Source organism: Sturnus vulgaris, chromosome 13 (assembly GCF_052056855.1).
Source record: "Sturnus vulgaris isolate bStuVul1 chromosome 13, bStuVul1.hap1, whole genome shotgun sequence".
Classification (NCBI taxonomy): domain Eukaryota; kingdom Metazoa; phylum Chordata; class Aves; order Passeriformes; family Sturnidae; genus Sturnus; species Sturnus vulgaris.
Genome location: NC_142255.1, coordinates 17871342 through 17895994, shown reverse-complemented (window position 1 = coordinate 17895994; position 24653 = coordinate 17871342). Strand labels below are relative to the sequence as shown.

Genomic DNA, 24653 nt, shown 5'->3' with positions numbered 1-24653 from the left:
CTGAAAAAGGCTAGTTACAGTCTGTGACCTAGGAAAGTCACACAATTTTTTTCACTAGAGGTACATGGAGAGATGAGATAAACTTCCAGAAAAGTCTCAATCTACTTAATCCTGAATCAGAGCAAAGGAATGGATTAGGTGATCTCGTGGTTTCTTCCAACCCTTCCATGACTGTATTACAAGCTGGAATGTATCCAGATCTCAGGGAAAATGCTGCCAAATACAATGTGATTGCACAGGCTTAAGCAAGGATCATTTGTCCATCCAAATGATTTTGACCACAGAAGAATATTCAGAGGCAGAAAGATTTCCTTCTTTGCAGGCAATCCATTTCCCTCCTACAATGCCCACTGCAATCTCCCAACCTGAGTGACACCAAACAAGCCCAGGAGTGGTGGCTGCACCAAACCACACCAAGGGGACCCCTGGCCCAGTATGCTGCTGCCTGGAGGCTCATGGAGAGCACAGGAACAGGGTAGGATGGAGAGACATTCCCCAGCGTGTTCTCCCAGTACCCAGCAGCCTGCAGCTCACTGACTTCCTCAGCACAAGGGAGTATCTTGCAATTAACAGCACTTGATAGAGTTTTCATTCACCAATTTGTCTTTCCAATTTCTGGTACCCTCAGCACACTGTATTTCCAGTAAATTCTACAGGTTAGCCATCCAGTGTGTTTAAGATACTTCCCATTCTTTGTTTCAAAACAATTTCACTTGTAATCCTAAAATTCTATTGTAAAGGATCATGAATATAGACTCTCTGGTGGTTTTTTTCTTTCCCCATCACGTCTACATATAGCCCTCTTCATTTTTCCCTTCTTTTAACCATCATGATCATATTTCTCTGCATTTTTCCTGATGTTACTATGTGCTTGCTGGGATGTATTACGGACACATCGTACATTTCTGAAATATAATAATTTTCCTTTCAGCGTTGTTACCTAGCTTGGGGTTTTGATTGCTGCTGACCATTAATATTTCGATAATTGCAAGACGTTTGTTTTTCAAGAGGCACCAATTTTTGTGCATTAAATGTCAGAAAAATTATCAAATAATAAAGAGTTACAAACAATTATGAACATGGTGTTACAAAAATCAATCCACAGCAGTGAATTCACTGCAGCTCTGAGTCTAAATGGGAGCTGTTTTGGAAATACTCTCCAGCTTACCTGAATCTAAAGTGTTAAAAATATAACCTCAAGACTAATGTGTGTCTAACCCACACAAGAAAGAAAATGTTTCAAACCCCCCTTGGAGCACAGTGTGGTCAAACACTAATTCCAAAATAAGTATGTTCAGCCTTACTTAGCAAGGGTTTATAAATCAGCTTTTGTTTCGTTCTCTGCTGTGTGTGAGGGAGAACAAAGCAAATGATAAATTTAAACCATTAAATATAGCGATACGCCTACAGCGTAATGGAAAATGAATTCCAAATGCTGTGCAAAATTCATAGCTTGAGGAGCTTTTAAAAGCAGAGCAAAAAGAATCTGCAATATCACATATCTGCGTGCTGAGCTGCTACTTGATAAATAGATATCCCAGAGCCCACCAGTGACTTCTTACCTCAATGTTCAGCAACCAGAACTGTAAGTTTGCCACAGCTTCTTCCCCCAGTGCCAAGTTCCAGACCACTATGTACAATGCTTTGTCTGTGAAGAAACACTGATTGACTGTAGACATGCTCGCTGGGCCTCCGATATCCCAGACATTGAACTCCACTGAATCAACCTACTTAGACAAAGAGAAGTGTTCAAATCAAACCGTGGCAGTAAATCACTGGGAGATAATAGCTGAAGTATAAACCTACGCCTGCATAATGTATGACACAAGAAGGGGTTCAATGTCCTAATTGTGCCTCCAGGAAAGATAAATCAACAAGCAATTGTTAAGCATGGCTACTACTTCCCCACAGGAAATCAAGACTAATTACTTGCTGCTAAAGCGATAGAGGTGCCCTTGATGCTGGTAAAACTCCAGTTCATGCTGCAGATTCTCCAGTACAAACAAGGGTCTCATTCTGAGCCCTGCATTTCACTGCATCTGTAATAGAAACTGTTCCATCCTTGCCTATGCCACGCTCGACAAGACCACTGAAGCAGCTTATCTGCTACTGCTGTGGGGAGCAGGAAACCCCTGCTGAAATCACTTCCACTGAGCTCAGACTAAGCTGAGCCAAGCAGAAGGGAGATGCTCAGGAGATGGAAGCTTCTCAGGCCTTCCATAAACACCTCCTACACATTGCTCCCAGGCTTCTGACGTCTGTGCCACGCAGAGATGGGCCAGAATCACAGTTGCTGTGAATCAGACTCACTGATTTCTGAGGGAATGCTTAAATGGAGGCCTCTCCAGCTCTGGATCTCTTCCCAGCATCCCTGCATCCATTCCTCTGTGCAGCCCCACGACAGCACTAAGAGGGAGCATGGCTCTCTGCCTCAATGGCATTCAGGCTCCCAGTTGCAGCAGAAAGTACCTGCATGTCTGGAAAGCTCTGTCCCTAAATCTCTTTGGCCCTGGGGAGGCAAAAACCCTGAGACTGAACACAAAACCAGACCTTCCTGCAGCCACCATCCTCAGAGCATCACATAACACCCAGTGGGCTCTGTTTAGGGGGCTGGGGCCAGGTACTGACTGATCCCATGTGGAAGTTACCCTATGAGAGTTCAGCTAGCAGCTCAGTATCTCAGCAGGGCTCTGATTCTGTGCAATCCGTGTGAAATCTCCCAAAAACAGCTGGAAGAACTTCCATATTGTTGAAACCAAGCCCTAACCAGCACAAGGACTGCTTTGTTCATCCGAAAGACCTTCAGCTGTGAGTGTGTGTGTGGACATACAGACTCAGAGAGAGGGACAAAAGCCCGTTCAGTGTCTTGATCCCACTCCAGGTCCCTGGTGCTGTCTACACTTTTATTTTATTCAATTGCTCTTCAACACAAAATGCACAAATCCCTTCTACCATCAAAGTCTACCCTTCAAGGAGTCAGCCTGTGTTGCTCTTTTCTTTCTGTCTCTGGCCTGGCACTCTTTGCTGCGGAACAGCTGAACTCAGCAGGCTCCTTCCCCTTTTCCTAAACAATCTGGTGGTCATGGCTCTCATCTGGGAAGGGAGAGTGCTGTGTTTGCACCCCCTCAGCTCTGACAAGACCTCAGGACCAATTCTGCATCCTCTAATCCCTGGGCTACTCTGCAGGCAGTGGACAGGGCCACCTACAAATGCTTGGATTAAATCAGCACTCTCCAAAGGAGTTCAGTATGCCACACTCCACGAATGAGCCACCTGTGATCTCGGTATTTAAGATATGCCTTAGATATCCCTGGATCACACCTTCCACCCACATTCCCCACCTAGGACAGTTCTGATATCAAGGAAGTCCAGCTTTAGGTACTGATGTCCCAGATGAAAGGACAATCTACTGCAGAGAAGCTGATTTAAAACACTCTCTCAAAATTAGTGTCCACTCGAGGTGGGAGAGCCGGAATTTCAGCCTAGCCAACACACAGCTCTCTTTAGAACACAGTCAGGAAAACAGAACTGCCCTCTAGTATCAACTGGAAATGAAACAGAATTGCAGTGTGTCTAAAACCACGTCACTTGCAAGGAAATGGAAGCTGCTCTTTGCAAAAGGACAATTCCAGCCCAAATGGACCCTGCAGGGCTCCCCCACCCCACTGGTCCTGCAGATCTCCGACCACATTTCACCTTTGCCTTGTGCCCCACGGGCTTGGGGAGCTCCCACTTCGTTGTCCTGATGGTGGCATCGCTGTGCATCACCTGGGGCACCTTCCCTGTCTGCAGGATCTCCACCAGCGTGGACTTGCCCTGCCGGGGAGGGCCGATGACGATCATCTTCATCAGCTTGCACTTCTCTGCGCGCCGCAGCTGCGCTCGCAGGTACGCCAGCACCGTCTTGGGACCTGTGCAGGACAGAACGGGCTGGGCACCGCAGCACCAACCCCCCCAGGCACAGCACACACCCCACTGCTGCAGGCACACCAGCTCAACTCCTGCTTCCCCTGAGAATAAACAAAGAAACCTCCAGTGGACAAACCTGAGACAGAGACCTCGGGAAGAGGTCACTGCTCGGAGGCTCCACAATGGAGCACTGTAAGGAGAAACAAATGCTGGGGCTCCTACGCTTCAGAAGCTGAAAGGAAACATAAAATACTAATTTAGTATTGGAAAATACTCAGGTTTTCCCTCTACTTTTATGTTTCCAGTTAAAGTTAGATTGAGGCTTCAACATTACAGTGCTGGAGCAGGAATAATTCCTAATAACTTTGTTCCCACAGGATTTTCTGATTAAAATGCACACGAACAAAAAAAGAAGACAGAATTGTAATAGATCCAAAAATCCAGCAGCTCACAATAAAGTCACTTCAATGGGACTGTGACTGCTGATCCTAAACACTTCAGTCTTTAGAGAGACCATCTAAATATCCTAAAATATCCACACTCAGGAAGCAAGCCACGGAATTTATGTATACTGCAAATGAAATAGTGCATTTATAAGTCATCATTTTCAACCGTGATCTGTCTTAAATTCATCATTACTGCCAGAGCTTAGCACTGATTATCAAATTTGTAAATACAAGTAGGAGGTTTCCCTGTGCAATTGCAGTTAACCCCAGCCAGGGCTCAGGCATTCACTGTCTGCTTCTGCTCTTGACCATTACAAGGAAGAGATTTTATTGCATGTTCACTCAATTTAATAAAGAATACACAGCATCAGCCTTACCCTCTTTTCTGATCTCTGCAGGAACGTTACTGATATTTAGTTCCTCGATATCCAGCTGCCAGAGATTAGCCAGCTGTCCAAGTTCTGGAGGAAGCTCTCGGATACCAGGGTTACTGTACAAAAACAAATAAATCTACCAACAACCAGGCTTTGTGTGTAAGTAGCTGCTCTCATGGACTCTCAGATTACGCTATTCTATCCTTGCAGAAATCTTCCATTAACATTTTAATAAGACTACTCAGCACTTTAATAGCAATTTCCATCCTAAAAGTGATCTATAACCTCCATTTATCCTCTAAGGCAGACAAATGTAATCATCTTTGCTGGATAGTTGAGGATATAAAGGCAAAAATGATGAGTTATTGAATGTAACACTACAGAAACTGACAGCAAAAAGCCACAACGAACTAGAGGCACATTAGATTCCCAGGCCTGTGTTCAAAGCATTAGATCATCTTCCCTAATTCAAAAGACCAGCCTCCTCCTTATCTAAAGCAAACCATGGGCACAGTTCTAACAAGGGGCTGACTATTTCCAGCTTTCTGACTTCAAAAGCACTGGACATCTGGGGTGGGGCTCCACAGAAGACTGGTCACTAAAACAACATGGAAATAACACTGCAAAGCTTTTCCAGGACATGGACTTACTTTCCTAAATAAAGCTCTGTTAAACCTTTCAGGAGGCAAACGGACTGCGGGACAGAGTCCAGCTGATTGTCGTTCAGATAAAGAACCTCCAGAGAATCGCTCAGAAATGCTGGAAACTCCAAAAAAGGACCTGGAACGAGATAGGAAAAAAAGTGCACCTTTAAAAAAAGAAACAACAAAATAGGCATCAAGGCTCTGAACCAAGAGCTTCACCTGAACTTTGTGGGCAGGACATGAGGTCATGTCCATTGGCAGGGGCCACCACCAAGCAAGAAAAGCAAATGGCTTAGTGACAATCAAACATCAATGTTCATGTCTCAATGCCCTAAAGTCACAGTGTTGGAAGGTGACAGCGTCCAGGACTTATGGGGTGCTGAGGGAGGAACTCCAAGTCTGCCACAACAGCTCTGGGGATGAGTGGCACCTTATCTCCCGCTGTTGAATACATGGTAATATCTTGTGAACTGCCTCTATTGCAGCCTAACAGCTGTCACTGAGAGAGCATCCCACGGGCACAACTGGTTCTTAACACGGCACTGAAAGGGCACACCCAGGGCACAGCTGGTTCTCAACGTGTTTCTTCCATATTACCTGAGAAAAGCCAGAAGCCAGTCAGAATTTATGTTCAGGTCTCAACGTTGCATCCCACAGTAATTTATGGTGGATCAAAGTCAGTAACAACAGAGAAGAAAATCCAAACTGCAGGTGACAGACTGACCTATGCTGTCTCTAAAATATGCTGGTGCTTGCTCCTCTGTTCTGTTTTAGACAGAAGGACTCAGGGAACTTCCTCCATGACTGAGGAGCATCTTGCATATTTTGGAAGCAACCCAAGCAGTAAGAGCATCAACTGCATGGCTGAGTTGCTGCTGCTGGAGAGGTTCAAACAAAGGGAAGTTCTGCAAGTTCCAAAGAGCATCATTTCACTCCAGAAATGGCTCCTGGGATAGCAGCACAAAAAACTGCCATGGAATGTGTTGCTGTATTGACGGTGTCACATTTATCCACCAAAGAGCATCCTGAAATGGAGGAAAACCAGGCAGGTTTGGAGTCTGATCAGGACAGTACAACCAGCACCATCTGCTGCCTCCATGGTCAATCAAAGCAACTCCCTGAGATGCAAGACTCTCCCTTCCTGAGGGATGGGACAGTTCCACCAAGATCATCTTCCTTTACAGAGAAGACATGAGGAACTGTAATTAGACTTAGTCAAAAAGAGGAAAAAAAAATGGAAGAGGTTTTCTCAGGAAAAAAACTCCCCAGTTCTAATATTAACAGCACTTCCAGCCTGAGCTGTGATCAGGAAAGGAGCAAGATAGAGTCCCACTGTCTGCAGGGCTGTTTCATATACGTGACAGGACTGTCTGGTGTGGGCAGTGTCACAGTCCGCCTTTGAGTTTTCAAATTAAAAAATCATCTTTGGGATTATTTTAGGAGAACAGCAGGCTTATTCATGGATGCAATTCACTTCCTTTCTGGCTCATCGCTGGACTTAAACTTTGCATTGTTGCTCTTCAGTAGGTACCTAGGCACACACAGATTTAGCTCCCCTTGGACACGTAGGAGCAAACTCTTAAAATAGCAGCAATACTCTGAATTCACCAAAGAGTCCCAGGTGGAAAGGACTGTACTATATTGGAAGCAAGCTCGAGGTGTTTATGAATTGTAATTATTTATTCATGAGTTATTTATGATTTCTCTGGCTTCAGCTCAAATTTTCTTTTAAAGAACTGTAGAAAAATTAAAACAAATCCCATCTTGAAAATGTATTTTTGGATGAATAAATGCTACCAACACCACATATGCATGTGCAAGAAGTTATTCTGAGACTTATCAATCAAGTATAGTGAGCATCCATAAATTATTCTCTTTAAATAATCTAGACTTAAGTAAACAGCTTTGTTGGTAAATCTTATGAAAACCTGTCCACCCCCACCTCACCAGGAGACTTCTGTGAGCAGCTGATGTACTCCAGCTTCTGTTTTCTCTTGATGTTTAAATTCTTGGCCACATCCTCTCGTCTCACCAAGCTATACTTGGCAGAGGAACAGAGAGAAAGGGATGAGCTGGCTTTGCTCTGTCTCTGTGGCTGCTCACCCATGGCACCAGCCAGGTGGGCCACTCTGTGCCCCCCTGCTACCTGAGGCCACCTGAGGCAGCTCCAGGCTGCACCAGGGTGTAACGTGCTCTGGTTGTTCAGACGTTACTGATGCAGAGCCCATTCTCTCCTGCTTTCTGCAGGGGGTTATGCTGGGTTTGCAGCATGTAGAGATTTCCATTAGGACAGCAATTCCCTTCTGGAGCTGGTTTTAGTTGCCTTTGCCTGCTGCTCCTGCCCTTCTGTCCCCTTTGGGAAATGCTGCTGCAGCACTTCACAGCGAAGCTCTGAGGATATGTCAGACTCCACAGATTCACAAGGCTCAGATTCCTTATCCAGGTGTTCCGTATTCCAACAATGTCACAGCATTTCTATTTCCATTTCCTGCTTGTGAAGCAGCACAGACCAACCTCTTTTCCCCTGGGGGGCACACACATCTTACTCAGCACAGCAGCCTCCACTTCCATGGACAGGAAAACGAGGCAGGATCAGCCTTGCCCGGAGGTCCAGGTGGAGCCTCTGCCTCTCCAAGGAGGTGAGGAACTCCAGCCCTGACCTACAGCTATGGCTGTGCATGGTACATTCACCAATTTCACCTCAGGCAGAGTTTTCAGGGGAACTGAGGGAAGGATCTGCTGCAGGAGGGCCTCTTCCTCCCACGAGCAGTCGAGGGCTGCTCGGATGTGCGTCAGGACTTCGCCAGCTCTACCCCACTCTGAGACTGGCAAGGAATGTTTAGAGCCAGGCTGCAGGCTCCCCAAGTGCTTTAAAATAAAACAACAAACAAAAGAGATGTAGATGAATCCCGCAGAGAGCAGGAAGCAGTGCAATTTCTTCAGATATCCCTTTGTTCTCTCTGGGATTTCACGTGCATTTCATCAACTCTGCCCCACCCTGAGGGTGCAAATCACAGGCAGGGGAAAATGTGCCATTTACAAAGTCAGCAACAGAAACAATCCTAAGAGCCACAGGGATAATTATGGGTTAATTTCCCTTCAACATGCCACTTAGTACTCTGGCTAAAAGGCATAACCTTCATGAAAGAGCAAAACAAATAGGTTTCACACCATCCTTCTATATCGGTGGTACCAACCAGCTGCATCATTTCTTTAGAAACATTTTATTTGAACATATATCCTCTTAATGAAATGCAGTTGCACTTTAAATTGCAGAGGAATTTCTGCTTCCTCTCCAGCCAAACTGCAGATTCCTGCTGCCTCCCAGCTCACCTGGCATTGCCAGCACTCGCTGTGTGCCTTACCTGCCTCAGGACCACCACGCACCCTGTTCTTTGTGGTGAAAAAGGGGATCCTCTTCGTTTTAAATCCCTCATCACTCCTGTGGGCCAAAAAAAACAGGGACTTGTGGGGAAAAGATCTTGGAAAGGAGCTGATCTACATGGGGAAGAGGCCGACCCTGCTCACAGCTCTCACAGGATCCCACCTGCTCTGGAGAGATGGGATTGAAACCCACTGTGCAATCAGACTCCATCAACACTTGTCCAGCCCAGTGGTTTTCTCCTGGCAAATCAAGAGAGCTCCTCAAGGCAGCGCTCCCAGCTCCCAGGGCAGGAGCACTTGACCCCCAGCTCTATGGGTGTCAGGGTTAAGTGGCTGTCAAACAGCAAATTGAAGGAGTTTCACCAGAAGCACTGGAGAACCGACCTGCTGCCACTGCCTGCCCTCCCCAGGGAGGCTCGGACAAGATGACCCATCAGCATGACTCTGGAAATGCACTGGGACATTCAAAAAGTGGTAATTTGTCTTTTGCAGCTGACACAGAAACTCCTAAGGACTCCAAAAACTGTTGGACAGGCACCCAAATGAGAAGATATCAGCATGACACAATTCAGTGCAATTTTGGAGATGATAAAGGACCTTTAACCCTCTATGTTAAACATCCCTATTGGAATTTCTAAACAGAAGAACATCACTCTTTTATTGGACGACCTTATTAACATCAGTCATAGAATCACAGAATCCTTTAGGTTGGAAATCTTCTCTATGAACTTGCAGCTGGTTATACTTCCATTTAAAAAAACAAAGACTTTTCATTTTTTCCAAAACAATACTCCCACACTAATAATAACTGCAGTCCAGCCAGATGGTTTATGGTTAAGATATGCTCCCCACAAACTTGTATTTGTAGTGATGAACCACACACTGGGCTGAAGAAATTCCTACATGCTCAGAAATTAAACTGCCATTATCAATAATCTATCCACTTAATAAATGATACAGTGTGCTAAATGCCCAAAGAATCAGCAAAGGATAATTCATCACTGTCACAGACACACAATATACTTGGGGACATGGTATGTGGGTATCAATGCCTTCCATGCAGGTGATTAATTCTCTCCTGACATCCTTTGTGTTACACGAGGGATTGGGTTTGCTGTTATTTCTTCAGCTTTTGTTTTCTTAGCCAAAACTTGAAAGAAACACTTACTTCCCAAGCTGGTTTTTTGAAAGATCCAGCGACTTTAGTTGTTTGCAATTCCACTTATCCTGCGAAGGCAATGTAACTAACTGATTTCCCAGCAGCTTCAGGGACACCAAAGCCTAGGAGAGAAATAGCCTGGAGTTAGGGAGCACCAAACACACAGAAAGAGCTTTTTAAGCATGGCTATTAAATAACAGAAACACGAAGAAAGTACATCTTATTCATCAGAACATCCTGTCCGTGCTGCCCAGCATGCAAACATTTCCTCCCTGTCCCCAGCAAGTTCTGCACGGAGCAGCACCACTCACTCCAGGGAGATTATTGCTCCACTTGCTGACAGATGCACTTGGAAACTGCCCATGCCAGAGGACATCTTACTTTTTAGTGAGGAAGCCTTTCCAAATGGAAAAGAACAGTCTGATTTACCAACACAGGATGCCACGTATGGATTACTTATATGTGTAATAAATGTGTCTGCACAAGCTGGTGTCAGAGTGGGCTTACACCTGTGGCACATGGACAAAATCAAGGTGCAAAACATGAACCCCTTCACACAAGGAATAGTTCTGATTGCTTTTTTATGACATCTCTATTAAAATGGACAGGATTTATATTCACTTTCCAAGATTTATACAAGTTACACATCTCCTTTTTCCTTCCCTTCCCAGCAGAAACAAGAATTTTAAAAACAAGTGAGGCTGATTGATACCATACAGTTAACACCACACAGACAGCACTCAGCTGGAAATACATAAGATCTCCTTTCAAACTGAAATATAGAAGAAAAAAAATTGCAGTTCCCATTCAGATTTGTAAAGTTTATGGTCTTCCATCTGCCCTTAATAATGTTGAGGCTCAAACGATGATTTTCATTTGGCTGAAAATCCAATTTTCCACTGAAAACCAGTGTTGTCTGTAGAGTTTCCAACCAGGTTTATCCAGAAAGTACCCCCCCATGAAAAACTGAGATAAAGCAGAATGTCAGCTGAATTATCTCCTGCCAGAAGTACAGCAATATTAATGAATTATACCCCATGGAAATCATGTTTTACCAGCAGAGACTTCAGCATCAAGTGTGTTAAATGTTTTATGTGCTCCACGTTAATATAAAAGGTTTATGCCCCTTTTCATCAAGCAGGATTAACAGTGTCTCACAAAGCCAGTTTGTTGGCCTTCCTCCCCTTTTTTAGATTGGAAAAATATGAGGTGTCCATGTGACATAAGCGATGGACAACCAGCAGAGGCTGGAATGGGAATTATCGTGCAAAATGCTCCCTCTAGTGATGGAGAAGGGCAGAATTGGGCTTTGCTGGGATTTGGGGAAGGTGAAAGGAATACAAAACTGCAGACAGAGTGAGCCACTTAAGGAATGGGAAAACTGAAAAACTGAAAACTGAATCCAGACAGCCAATGCTTCTACATTAATTTGTGTTGCCCTGGAAGCAGGGCCCAGCCTGCCCTTGGCTCCTCCTGTGGGGCTCTCTCCAAGTGTCAGCATGGGGCTGTGCAAGGACAATGCCTCAGACTTCTCCCCAAAACACCCCTGGGCAGGGGGTGGGAGGAGAGGGAGGCTGCACGTCCCAGAATTAGCACCAACTGTGTTCTGTGGGGTCTAACTGGGGTGTTCTTTTTCAGTCACTGTGTCCCCCCAAACACTGATCAAGGCCACTCTCCAGGGAGCTGAAAGCCTGGGGAGCTTCTCTCCACTGGTTCTGTGCATGGGGGGAAAATTAGTGACTCAGCCGGCTGTGGTTCATGACTGAAACTCTGGAGATCTCTAGCCCTTTAAAACTGCCTCTTCTCTCTAATTTCTCCATTTTTACTGCCTTTCAGTGTGAGAATGGGGGACTTCAGAAGGGACACAATGGCAGTGGCAGACAAACTTCCTTCAAAGCTGCTGCCACAGCATGCAAAAAGGTGTGAGATGACACCTGAGTGAAGGGACTGGAGCGTCCAGATTAAGGTACCTCGGTCATGTCATGATGTGGAAAAGCTGACCAGAGTCTTACCTGAATTATTCCACCCAGAGGGGGGCAGGTGTCTTCAGGAGAAGCAAACTAGGGAGAAGCAAACTAGTCTAGAGAACTAAGACATGGCTTGGTTGGTTCCTTCAGAAGGCAGCAGCCAGGAAAGCTCAGGAGGTTTCTGTTTCTCTAAACACATTTCTGGAGTACACATGGTATTAAGGACTGAGCTGGTCCCAGTCCTGAGATTCCTCTGCAAACCATGCAAAGGCCAGTGATAAATGACACTGCAGCTACAGTGACAAATGACTGTCCCATGACAAGTGCTTTCATGTCACAGACAGCCTCTGCTATCTGCTTTTCCCAGGGAGAATACAGCTCACTGCTGTTCCTACATAAAAATAATACTTTATCTGTAAGATATTTGCTTCCCATTTCTCTCCCTTCCCACATCTGTTCTGGAGAGGGCTGAGCATGAGCACAGCCCTGTTCACTCACACAAACTCTACAATCAAGGAGTAGCCCAAGCCAGGGCTCCTCCAGGCATGGAGTTTCACCTTCTCTTTGCTCACCACACTCTGGCCCTAAGGGCACTGAAAATTCTTGATATTTATTAATATAATTCTGACGAGATACAGATAAGACCTGACACTATTTAGAGCAGCCAAGGCTCACTAACTTTGAAAACATCAGTAAAGATTGCACTGAGGTCTCCCCTGTCCTGGTGCCTTTGCACCCCTCAGCACCCTCTGAGCAGCAGCACCCAGGAATTGTGCCCTGGAAGCACCATCTAGTGTTTAATATCTGCCATGGTAGCTCCCATCCCCTGGGATGGTTCTCAATACACTCAGAAAAAACAAGTTTTGGAGACAATAGTCCATAGGATTCGTTCTGTTTCAGGAGAAATGCCAACTGTAAACAAACGGCCACAAGAGAGCCAAGCCAAATGTGCAGGGATCACTGGAAAGAGCTGAGGGAATTGAACCCTCGTGTTCCAGCAGGAATAAAAGGCACTTTTGCAGCAGATCCTGAGATCAGGGCTGGACATGGATATGAACCATCACTTCTGTATCCTTCCCTCAGAGAGCAGCAGGGAAAAGCATGGAACTTAGGCACAGATTCCTCTATTTCTCTCTCCACAGCCCTGAGTTTCACAATCTTGCACGGAAGCTTGGAGGAAACCCCAAGTTCTGCTTGGTTTCACATCAACACCATGTGAAAGCAGAAATTCTGAAGAATTTTGACATAAACCCATGGATCTGTGGTGTCTACAGGAAAGAATTATTTAATCTACAACCTTGAAGATTACAGAGATCCCAAGCAGCACTGTTTAGGACATTCAAACATATTCTTTTTAGCACAGAAAGATTAACTCCTAATTACACAACACTTTTTCAAGAAAAAGCACAACTATTTGTGAGTACTATTTGTGAGTGTACTTGAGTACATCAACATTTCAATGGCTGGAGCTTGGAGCTACAATGCAAGGCTTGTCTTCCAAACTGTGCTCCCAAAATTCTGCAAACCACAGACATCCAGAGAGTTCTCAGAAGACTTGTGTCAGAAACTAGATATATCTCACTGGACAGGGGCCTGAATGTGGTGATTCAGGGGGTGACAGCCTGCTCAGGGGCTCTGTGCAATTGCACCAGTCCAAACCAGCACGTGTGCTCCTACCTTAATCAGGCAGCCAGTTTGAGGTCTGAGTCAGTATTAGGAAAAATAATGTGAGAACTATGAAGAAATGACACTTACTTCCAGCTGGAAGACTCCTGCTGGAACTTCTTTCAGTGAATTCTCAGAAAAATCCACTTCTCTCAGGTGATTTTTCCAGAACACAGTCAGTGCATCAGGTAGGAATTCCAGTGCATTTCTAGATGCTTTACAACATTTCTGGAAAATATAAAAAGCCCCACACTTACAGAGTAGTAATCATCTCTTTTAATAATGTGCTAGATCAGTTGTCACATGTCAAAAGCTTTAATAAATCAATTCTAGGTGGTCTCTTTAGATATCTTGATCTAGATAAATTACTAGGCATGCAGGTACATAGGGTTTCAAAGGAGATGCACTCAATTGCTGGCCAAATTCCTTGGTGGGCAAGAAGTATTCAAAAAATTATTTTGAAAATCACCCACTCCCACATTTGCTTTTCAACCACAAACAAACACTTCCCCAAAGGATACTCTTCCCCTGCTGTCCCTGTAAAAATGAGGAATAAAGTCAAAGTGATGGGTGTGGATACAGATTTTCTAGTTTGCCATGGGTTTGGGCAAAGTTACCTCTGGTGAAAGTTGGGTGTTTTGTAAAATGATCTTAACAATACTTCTGCTCAGAGGAACCACAGAGAAAATTAATACATCCATGTAAGACACAATCCTAAAACTTTTCCACCAATGCCATCAACATGGTGAGAACAGGGTGGAACCTCAGAAAGACTGGATTTGAAACCCATAAACCAAATTTGGCAGGGGCACTCCTACAGAACAGCCTATTAAGCATCTGACAGCTTTTTAAGCATCACAGTCAATTTTTTTTTTTTTGCATTGTTTCAACAGCTTTTTCAGCCTCTGACTTTGTCAGAGCAGTTCAACTTACCAGGGGGCAGGCCCAGGGATCTGGAAACACTTTCAGCTGATTTCTGGAAACATTCAGTATGTTTAGGGACTTGAAGCAGTATAGAAAAACCGTTGGAAGTTCCACCAACCTGTTGTCAGAGACGTCAAATTCCTGCAGCTTCCTTAAACCAATCCAATTAGTTGCTGGAAAACATGAAACATTGTGGCCTTGGTATAAAAGCATGAGAGCTTTTAAGCCATTTAAGCCATTATTTTAACATTTTTGAGTTCTTCCCTACAGCCCAGCCTTGAAATGAAAGCCAAACACTGGACTGTACGTACTGTTTTCCTCGTCAAATAACTTCTCCATATAGTTTTTGGAAGCGATGAGTTTTTTAAGGTTTTTAAGATGTAGGAATCCAGTAGGGAGAGTGGAGAGCCTGTTGCTGGATACATCGACCTCAAGTAACCTGTGAGTACAGAACAATCTCAGTCAGGCATCAGTAAAACACTAGCAAAGCCTCCTGTTGCCATCTGTTTTACCAGGAGAGCTTCAGCTCTGAATGAAAGCAGCTGAAATGTGCCTCACAAGGCAAAGCATAAAACTCTAATTAGAAAATTAACCCTTCCAGGGAGCAGAGAGAGGTGGTCTGGATAGACAGCAGATCAAATCAATGGAATCAACCAGTAAATGTCACTCTGAGCCAGCTTAGAAGAATAGGGCTCACAAGAGCTGGAGAAAAGCAGAGTCAACCTGAGACAATGCAGGAATAAAAGTCCCCAGAACTGTCCTGACAACAAACTCGGAAACATTGAGAATGCAGAGAAGCAAATCCTAAGTTGAACCTTGCAGCAGACAGAAAACAGACCAAGGAGCTCCTGCCATGTGCTCTCCCCTTACACAGCCTCCCTCAAGCCCAGCTGAGCCTGCTCTCCCTGCAGGCTCAGCTCTGTGTGGAGCACACACCTTGTACAAATGATCTCATCGGAGGACTGCACACTGGGCAGCTCTGTCAGCTGATTGTCAGCCAGGCTGAGCTTCCTCAGGTTTATCAGCCCCCATGGGATCACGGATGGGAGAGACACCAGGCAGTTGGCAGAGAGATCAAGCTCAGTTATCTGACAGGAGATATCGATCAGCCAGTCTAGATCCACCCAGGGCAGTTTGAGGTTTGACCAGTTCACACACAAAGCCTGCATGTGTCAGAGAGAGAAGAGAAAACCACATGAGTGAAATCCCAGTTGGTCTCAGCCTGTGCTACACCACTGGGAATCTGGCAGAGCAGAGCACAGGCCATAATCATTTTGCTCACTTTCCAATCTGCTTCTAGGAATTAAACTGACTCAGAGATGAAATCATGCCTGGATATCAGCAGCCCCTGCCATATCTGCTCCATGATTTCACTCCAAAGACCATGAGCAAGCTCAAGCAGGGAACCTGGACTTCACCACCAGTCCATATTATTCAGGGTCCGGCTTAGACAGAAGGAAGCGTGAACACATAGTGGTCATTAATACAAGGAAAAAACCCACGGCTTCATTTTCAAGATCACCTCATTGCATTCCAATTCTTGTCCTGAAATTCACATTTTAAAAATTATATTCCCAAAACGTTTTCATAAACTTGCTGTTCTTGCCATAACTCATCCCAAAACCAGCCTCAATTGAATGATTGTTAATTCTCCACCAGGAGGCAGCAAGAACCCGGCAGCAAATTTAATTTGCTTTCCAATGCCCAGTATTTAGCTCTTCGGACTTTTAACCTCAAATTTAGAATTAAAAGGAATGTATTTGGGGAAGGGAGAGAAAGAAAAGGGAAACAAAGGCCTATCTAAAATGCTTATTTGAGACTCAGGACTGGTCATGTAGATCAGACAGTTCAAATGTTTTGGAGAATGGAACAAAGGGTAAGTACAAACAGATGCACTTTTTAGATATTGACAGTAGCTGTACTTAGTGTAGACACTGTGCTTTTCAAACCTTCACTTGTGATGCCTCAGGACAAATATGAATGGAAATATTATGCCCATTGTGCCACTGGGGAAACCAAGGCAGAGAGCTCCAGCTGTTTGTTTAAAGCTACATCCACTGCCATGCCACAAGGCACCCCTGTAAAACACAGCAAGCCAGCAGCAACAAGAAATCAAATTAAGCAGAGTCTCCACTGCTACTGCAAAGTGCACAGCACCCAATGGGAGCTGCACTGCAAAGCTTTTACCCTCACACCAAACATATCCTCTTTACTGCCAGATTTCCCAAGTCTGCACATTTAACAGCTTCTTGCTTGGAAACTCTTGTTTTAAATCCAGTATGCAGTTTTCTGAACTTTTCTCTCACCTGTAGCACGTATAACAAATCCCTTGGCTTAGGAAAAAAGTACTTGTCCTTGAGTACACCAACCAGTGCAGTAATAATACATGCTTACAGCCTTCTTTTAGGGGGTGCAAGCAGGATCTTGTGTCTGTGCTGCTCTTTGCAGACTGATAACCCATCTCTACTCTGTATTTAGATTGCTGTGTATCATTTCCCTCAAAAATGCAGAGGCATGGCCTCAGGGTATTTAAGGTGATAAGGAGATATCTGTAGAATGCAGGTAATGACTTCTCAAACCACAGACAAGATTGTGAAATCCAGCACCTGCTATCAGTGCTGCAGGTTGGTGTTCTGTATCCAAGGCAGCTTTTTGAATCCCAGCAATCAGTGGCCTCCTTCCTATCCAGAGACAAGAGCTGACAGTGTCTCTGCAAACTGCAGGACCAGCTAAACCCCTCTATCTGACTTAGAGACAGGGGACCAAATTCAGCTGGTACCAGTAACTTGGTATCAGTGGAGTTACCTTAGGGGTTTGGTTGGCTCAGGACTCTGCAGTGAAAATGTTAAGTGAAAGAAATCCTGACAGCAGTGCCACAAAGAGAGGGGATTTACTCCCTAACTCATACTTAATCATCTCCACTGTTTTCCCAGAAAAGCTGTTTCTCTGATGCCAAAGGTCTGTGATGCCAAACTCGCAGAGCTCAGGGCTCAGCCCAACCCTTCTCTGTTTGGGGCTGGTAGTGAACTCTGTGCTAAAGCAGGGACAGAGTTCAGAGGATGTTAGCTCAGGGCTGACTGCAGGCAGCTCACTGCTCTTCAGAAGGCCAAGGAAAACCTCTGCAGACTCCTTCTCCTGCCAAAGGAAGAATTTCTCAATACAAGCCCTGAAAACTAAATTGAAATCTTTTACTGCAGCAATGTCAGGGGATGCACTGAGGCAAAGGACTGGAAATTGTGCAGCAACAAGAAACCCCACTGCTCTTGGGCAAAGGATCAACTATAAATATGAAAAATATTTACTTAAATCTGAGGCTGTCTGGTAAGGTGATTAAGAAAGGCTGTTGTGCATTTCTCCTAAATGACGTGACGTGCTCCATCAGAACCTTGCTCCTGCTGCAGATGGGATAATCTGAGGACAAGGATCTGCTCCCTCCATCAAGAATCCTGCTCTGAGTGTTGTGTGGGACTGCTGCAGAGCTCTGTGCTGATGGTGATGTAAGTGAGATTACCAGGATAAAGAAATGAGAGGAGGATCCCACACACACATATACATTTGTATGCTTGAATATAAAATTATTGGTAAAATATTTCCTAGAGAAAATACAGCAGACAATGCTTTTCTCTGCCCTGAAATGGAAAAATTAAATATATCTCACACTGTACACACTGGAAAAGTTACATTTATCTCCCTGCTGACTACATCTATTGAAGTTTGCAATCTGTGCTCGGCCACTTCACTGCAAAGGCTCTCTTTGGCATTTGTTACCTGTTCCTGTAAAAATGGACCACTTCCTCTCTTTAGCAAAACAGTGGTTTGCTGAGGGTATAAATTTATGCCAGGAAAGCACAACAAAAAAAGGAGAAACAGATATTAGAAAAATGAGATGTAACTCCTCCTGTCTGAGAAAGGGCAGCTCTGCTCGGTGCCAGGTCTGTCTGGAAGGCGTGGCAGCCAAAAGCTCTCAGGCACATTTCATGCATAGCTTTGCATTCACTACTGTGAAATCCATTGGAGCTCGCCTGAGCTCAAGTGTTTCCACTCAGAGATAGCACAGAAGGGACAAACTCTTTTGAAGTTCTGGGCTCACTCTGAAATGATCAGTGCTTGGTTTGCCCTCCCTGTCCAAGGGGAGAACTTTCTGACATCCAGCTGGCTGCCACAACGTCCCACAATCCAGCTGAGCTTCCTCCCTGTGCAAAATCCACCTCAGGATGAACCCTCTGAGACAAGGAGAGAGCACCGAGGCCGTTTGTCTGCAGCTACCACAAAGTTGTGTTTTAAAAAGTTATCAGGGTGTGTGAGTGTCACTTCCCAAAGATCTGAGCTCTGCACATAAACTAGGACAGATCCTCCTGAAACTGTCCCAGTCTGCCAAAACGAATTCAAAGAGAAAGCATTAAATAAGCAAACATATTAAAAATAAACAGCTACTAGGAGAAACAAGGTCAAGTTTCTGTGTTTTTCTCTACTTTTTTCCTTTGTTTTTCTTTTTAAACCCAGCCTTCTGGCAATTAGCTGATGTCTGAAGACTGCTCTCTTCTTTGCTCAGGGTGTGACAACAGCAAAGCTGAGTCATTTTTACAGCAGCTAAGTTAAATATTGCCAGCAAATTCACATGGAAAACAGACCTCTTCCCTGTGATTCAAACATTTATTCCAAGTTTATTCAAGCTGAATTATCCAGTTGGATTTCTTTCCTTCTTCTGAAAGAGATTTTATCAACTCTTATCCACATCTAGAATTCAGATTCTTTTTGTTTATCTGTCAACAAAATTAAGAGCACCACAAGGACGGCTCTAAATCTCCTGATTGAACCTAAAGAAGTGAAGCTCCCTTATGTGGTCTAACACTCAGGGTATCAACAGAGCCCAGTGAGAGGATTCTGGCAGAAAAACAGAGAACGGAGAAGCTTGTAAAGCTGCTAAAAATCTCTCTCCCTATTTTCACTTGACACCAAAGCAGAACCAACAGCCTGCAATGCTACAAGATGAGCAGATACTCAACTGGATTGATTAGGGATATCTTTTCACTGCAAAATGTTTGTGACCTGATGAAAACTGTAAGCATTGAAAGCTCAGGGATCTGATGCTCTTATTCAGTATGGGTTAAACTGCATGTTGAGAGGAAAAGATTAAAAATGCCTGGTAATAAACTGCTGGAGAATAGTATAAATAATATAAAATACTGTGTGCTTCCCTATAAAGTAGTAACAATACCAGTGTGAGACGCTTTTTTACTGCTGAGGATCTGAGGTAGGGAAAACACTCAGCAGATCATTGCTTTGCTCATGCTCCTTGTTAACTAAAAGCCACCCAAGCCCATTTTTACCTGAACTGTCTGACACAGAAGGGTTCCCATGTTCAGCCCTGTGCCATTCCAACACTTGGGGACACCACAGAGCTTGTGGCATCCCCCTGCAACCAGGGGGCACAACAGAAACCTAAAGGAGTGATGACCCTGGGGCACAGAGGAGATCTCTGCTAGAAGCAGTTCAGCTTCTTCTCGAGAAGACTTTGAGCTCAAAGTTGGTGTTTCCTCTCCCCAGCACACCCTGGTTCACACCGTGGTGCTTCAATGGCCTCACAGAAGCTGCTGCTGTGTCTTGCACAGTGATGCCATTCACAGCCTTGATGTTTTACACCCTGTAACTCAGAATCAAAGCCACATGCACGGCTTTCTAAAAGGGCAGCAAACCACAAAGGCTCTTAGTTGAGAAGAAGAACCAGAAGCCACATGGCATGCAAAGACAATTATCAATTATTAACATGATGCCCCTTTAAAACAACATCTCCTCAGGCAGATAAACTTACTGTTACTTACTGTTTTTGCTGGAGCACTACCTGGTAGTGGGGTTGTCTCAATGAAATACTTCCTCAGAAGGTGTTTGCTGGATTCAGGACTGTCCATCAGGATGTAGGAACAAAAGAAAGCTCCATTCCGCAACAAAAACACGGCTACATCTTCATTCCCTTCGGAGAAAAGCAGATTGTTTGCTCCCTTCACCTCATGTAAATGAACCAGCAAGGAGCTGAACAGAAATCCTGGGAAATAACCACTTCTGAAAAAAACTGTGGGGGTGTTCAAAAAGGAAACTGAACTGTGTAAAGGCTGTTTCCTCCAGTGGCAGGCCTCAGTTTGGTCAAACTGAGACAGCAAAGACACTGTGTAAAAGTGCTGGCCCAGGCTTTTTCTTTTTTCTCGTTTTTTCCCATCTTATTAAACTATACACACAGCTGTGCTTTGAAGTGTAAATTATTCAGCCTAAATCAAGCATGTGTGCCAGAGTGTCCACAACAATAATGCTTTTTCTTGCAAGGATTCTGGGTTTTAAGGCTCTTTTCCCTAGGAGTTTATAGAGGAAAGTTCAGCCTCTCAGTATTTACAGTAATCTAACTTCACAAGGCCCTGACTCCAATTTGGCTGAGTAGAAAGACTCAGAGCCAATTTCATTTTCATTCATACTGCTGGAAATCCAACTCCAGACAAGCCATGGATACCATCCTGTGTGTGAACAGCTCAGCCCATCCTTTGAAGAAAAGAAAAGAAAATAAAAGAAAAGGGGTAAAATGTGGAAGCATGCAAATACCCACCTGCCTTTATAGCAGCGTAGAGGGGCAGGCGGATGAGGACGGGGAATTCGTTCTTCCTGACTGCACAACTCTCGGGGTCAGCACTGTAGGCACGGATCAGGAGCTTGACAATGTCCAAATGGCCCTGCTGGCAGGCTATGGCCAGCATCCAGTTCAGGAGCTGCTGGCAAGTATTAGGACCTACCAAAAACATACAAAATGTGACTCAGTTGGTGCCACTGGGCTGTGACGTGTGAGGAATACCCACAGATAATGGCTGTGCAAAGGGGTTTGGGACAGGGTGAAGTTCCTGAGGACAAAAGGAACAGGTTACACTGCAAAAATGTGTCAGAGAAGAGTCCTAACCTGGTCAGGCACAAAGTTTTCTTCCCTACCCGTCCAGCTAATGGGTGAAATTTTTTGTCTGTCCCTGACCAGCAACAGCTCTGCTAAAACACCAGCAGGCCCCAAACAGGGATGACCAGGACTGTCTTTGCATCCAGATCCAAACAGACATTACATCCAAACACTCAAAATTGGCCACTTCAAGTTCATGAGAGGGGATGCAAAGAATGGGGAAAACCAGACGAGTTTTCATGTAATTGGATGAATAAAACAAAAATTAATGCTTCAGTCAACAAAAAAGAATTATTTTAGCTTGTTTTTGCTGCAACCTGAAGTCTCCCACAAAAACTTTCATTTCCCCTTTAAATATTTCACTTCAGCTCAACTCTTTACTATTAATTCATAGTAAAGTCAGAAAAATGTCATTTAAGGCTAAAAAGTAAAACACTATATTCTGATTTTTGCATGAATTTGCTGATGTTTTAGTCATTCTCAAACTGCTTTTTTTTCAGAAAGAATGTTTTCCTGTAGAACACCACTTTCCTCTAGGTGTACCTAATTCTGAGCATGAAACTAAATGCACAAGACAGAATTATTTCTGCTAACAATGAGCAGTCCCCAAATCTCCCCAATTCCTTTTACAAATTCATATCCTCTCTGAAACACTTACAGGAACACCCAGGAGCCCAAGTTTTACATGTCAAGGCTTTTTTGCAGCTTATCCATGTGGAAATTACATTGCTCTTTGCAATCCTAACAACTCCACTAAATCCCTCACCCTCCTGCTACAAAAATGGGCTCCACTTAAACTGCAAGCCACAAGCACTTCTCACTGTTCCAGGGAGAATCACAGCAGTGCAACGGCCAAATTGCAAATTTATTCAATTTCTACCTAAGCCCTGTGATTGGTTTCTGTGTAACTTCCCAAGAAAATAGTTGGAAGGTCCTGCATAAAAATTTCTGAGAGTTGCTGTTTGTACAGAGCTCCTCCCCTGACCCCCCCCGAAACAAGAGTTGGAGGGAATTTGGTCACCTCTAAACTAAGTTTCCAGAAACTACTTAAGTCACTTTTCATTACTCAGTGAATTAAATTAATATGGTTTAATTTTTGCTACTAGGTTACTCAGCTTCCTTTCTGGCTGAAGGAAATATTACATTTAATTGCATCCCACAAACTGGAACATTCATTTTGCTTACCAGTGCTCCATCAGGACACCAAATAAGCAGGTTTCCCAACAGGTTATTCCCGTTCTCAGTGAGGCCACTGGCAACTATTAAGTCCCAATGAGGAACTAGAGCTATATTCAGGTTAAATATTGCAGAGGCCAGCTTAGCTCCTGTGCTACTGCAGTGTCTGAAGTCAAGGATTTGCCCCAGATGTTCTGCAGGACCTCTGGACCCCAAATGCATGAAAGGTCGCAGGGAGAAGCAGCTGCCAAGCTCACAGAACACTGAGAAAGCAACAGAGACCCAAACACAGCTCCTGGTCCTGAGTCAGAGTTGTGCTCTGCCCCACGTCCTCACTGCTCCCTTAGGAATTGTGTCTGAGTCAAAAAATGTCTCTGCTCTGAAATAATCACTATAATAAAATTTAAATAAAATATAATGATTGTTCTAAAGAAGGAATTCCCCTGCAAGTCAAAACAAAACGTCAAGCAGAGAACAAAGTGGGTGTCAGCTGTACAGCCAAAGTGTCCCTGACCAGTCAGGCCACTCACTGCCAGCACCACTGAAACTGTTGGATCAGCAGTGGGATGATGCTGCATCCTGAAAATCCCCTAATTTCACTGCAGGGTCTGGGATGTTACCCAGCTGTGAGGCCTGACAGAAATGAACTGTCTCAATGGCATCTTCCTCCACTTCCAGTTTGCAAACATGGACTATTTTTATGTATGTGTTTCTCTTCCCCAGGGGGAAGTTTTCTTCAAGCATAGCAGAGATCTGATCCCTCATCGCCCTTTCCCATGACTAAACTCCTCCCCTTCCAAAGAATGGGAAAAAACCCAAATGCCTGCTTGGAGCTGTAGCACACAGCTCCTGAAAAACTCGAGGAGAGGCAGGGTCAGCCCAGGGCTTACCACGCAGGGAATCCAGCAGCTCTTTCACGATGTCCTTGTGCCCAAAATACGCAGCCACCACCGCTGCATTGTCATCGTTGGGCTCTGTTGGTAACACCACCAACGCCTCCTTCAGCAGGTACCTCACTGCCTGCAGATCTCCATATGCTGCTGCAATGCCTAAAAGCTGACACTGGTGAAGGAAACACAGCAGAGAAAACTCTCTGTTAAAGGCAGCAGGCAGAGAAAGAGCATTTCTAGAGCTGTATGGGTTTATGTGTGCCCACGCCAAGGCATGGCCGCTGTCACCGTGGTTAACTGGGAATGTCATAAACGCTAGTGGCCATTGTAATCATTGTTGATAAATTTATTATATTAATTTGTTGGGGTTTGTGTTACAGTTTTTTGTATGATTTTATCACATAAGTGCCTGAGGCACAGAACAGTGAGTATAAATCCATTTTTCATGGACCAACTGAACAAGCATTTGCACAGCTCAGCTGCAAAATGCAGTATTACCTGTTTTGGAGATGGCCAATATGACTGGACTTGACATGCAGGGACCCTCCCAAAACACTCACATCAGCTCTGTGCCAAGAGCAGGCTCAAAAGGAGGGCTCTAAAGGCAGAGCAGAGAGGAAGCTGGCACAGAGTTTGTGATAGAATTCCATACACAGGCAGCAAATTCTTCCCAGGAGGCCATTAACCATCTTTGCACTGATGGAAGAATACATCTTTTTGCTAAGTCTATAAACTGCTTCCTATTTACAGGGAAAAATGCATTTCCCTGTTTTGGTGACCACAGCAGCAGCAGCCCTCCTCACACAGCCTCCTGTTCCTGCAGACACTGCTCCCTGTGGTCTGTCTCATCTTCCTGATCTGCATTTTCAAGGGCAAACTGTGTCCCTGAGCATGTTTCTGCAGAGCCCCACACAACCAAATGGATTTTCTCCACAAAAAAACCCGACAGGAGACAGCAGCATCTTGAAATTTTGGCATCTCTGCCAATAAAATCTGAGAGAGAGCAGTAACCCAACCCAACCTTTTCCACTTGCAGTGCAGTCTCCTCACAGGACAACCTAATCAACTCTTGGGCCTTGCTGGTGTCCCCAGCTTTGTAGGCATCCTGGATGCTTTCTGTCACAGGGGTCTGCATGACGGAGACATCGCCACTTGTGGACTGTTTGCCACCCATGTCCACAGTTCCT

At 44.6% G+C, this 24653-nt stretch overlaps 1 protein-coding gene across 3 annotated transcripts in view; it reads right to left on the bottom strand.

Moving 5' to 3' along the window:
- LRRK1 (leucine rich repeat kinase 1) overlaps positions 1 to 24653 on the bottom strand; it is a 73453-nt gene that overhangs the window by 29483 nt on the left and 19317 nt on the right. For 2 of the 3 annotated variants that reach the window (XM_014874579.2, XM_088172664.1), the window contains 14 exons: positions 24488 to 24651; positions 23467 to 23638; positions 21065 to 21244; positions 20295 to 20443; positions 15409 to 15635; positions 14784 to 14911; positions 14482 to 14645; positions 13639 to 13776; positions 9926 to 10038; positions 8739 to 8815; positions 5380 to 5509; positions 4733 to 4845; positions 3697 to 3911; positions 1563 to 1727 (listed from right to left, as the gene is read on the bottom strand). In XM_014874579.2, coding sequence (XP_014730065.2) covers positions 1563 to 1727; positions 3697 to 3911; positions 4733 to 4845; positions 5380 to 5509; positions 8739 to 8815; positions 9926 to 10038; positions 13639 to 13776; positions 14482 to 14645; positions 14784 to 14911; positions 15409 to 15635; positions 20295 to 20443; positions 21065 to 21244; positions 23467 to 23638; positions 24488 to 24651 — 2135 coding nt within the window. Of the gene's footprint in view, positions 1 to 1562; positions 1728 to 3696; positions 3912 to 4732; positions 4846 to 5379; positions 5510 to 8738; positions 8816 to 9925; positions 10039 to 13638; positions 13777 to 14481; positions 14646 to 14783; positions 14912 to 15408; positions 15636 to 20294; positions 20444 to 21064; positions 21245 to 23466; positions 23639 to 24487; positions 24652 to 24653 lie in introns of those variants that run through there. The other variant, XM_088172665.1, reaches the window with a different exon arrangement.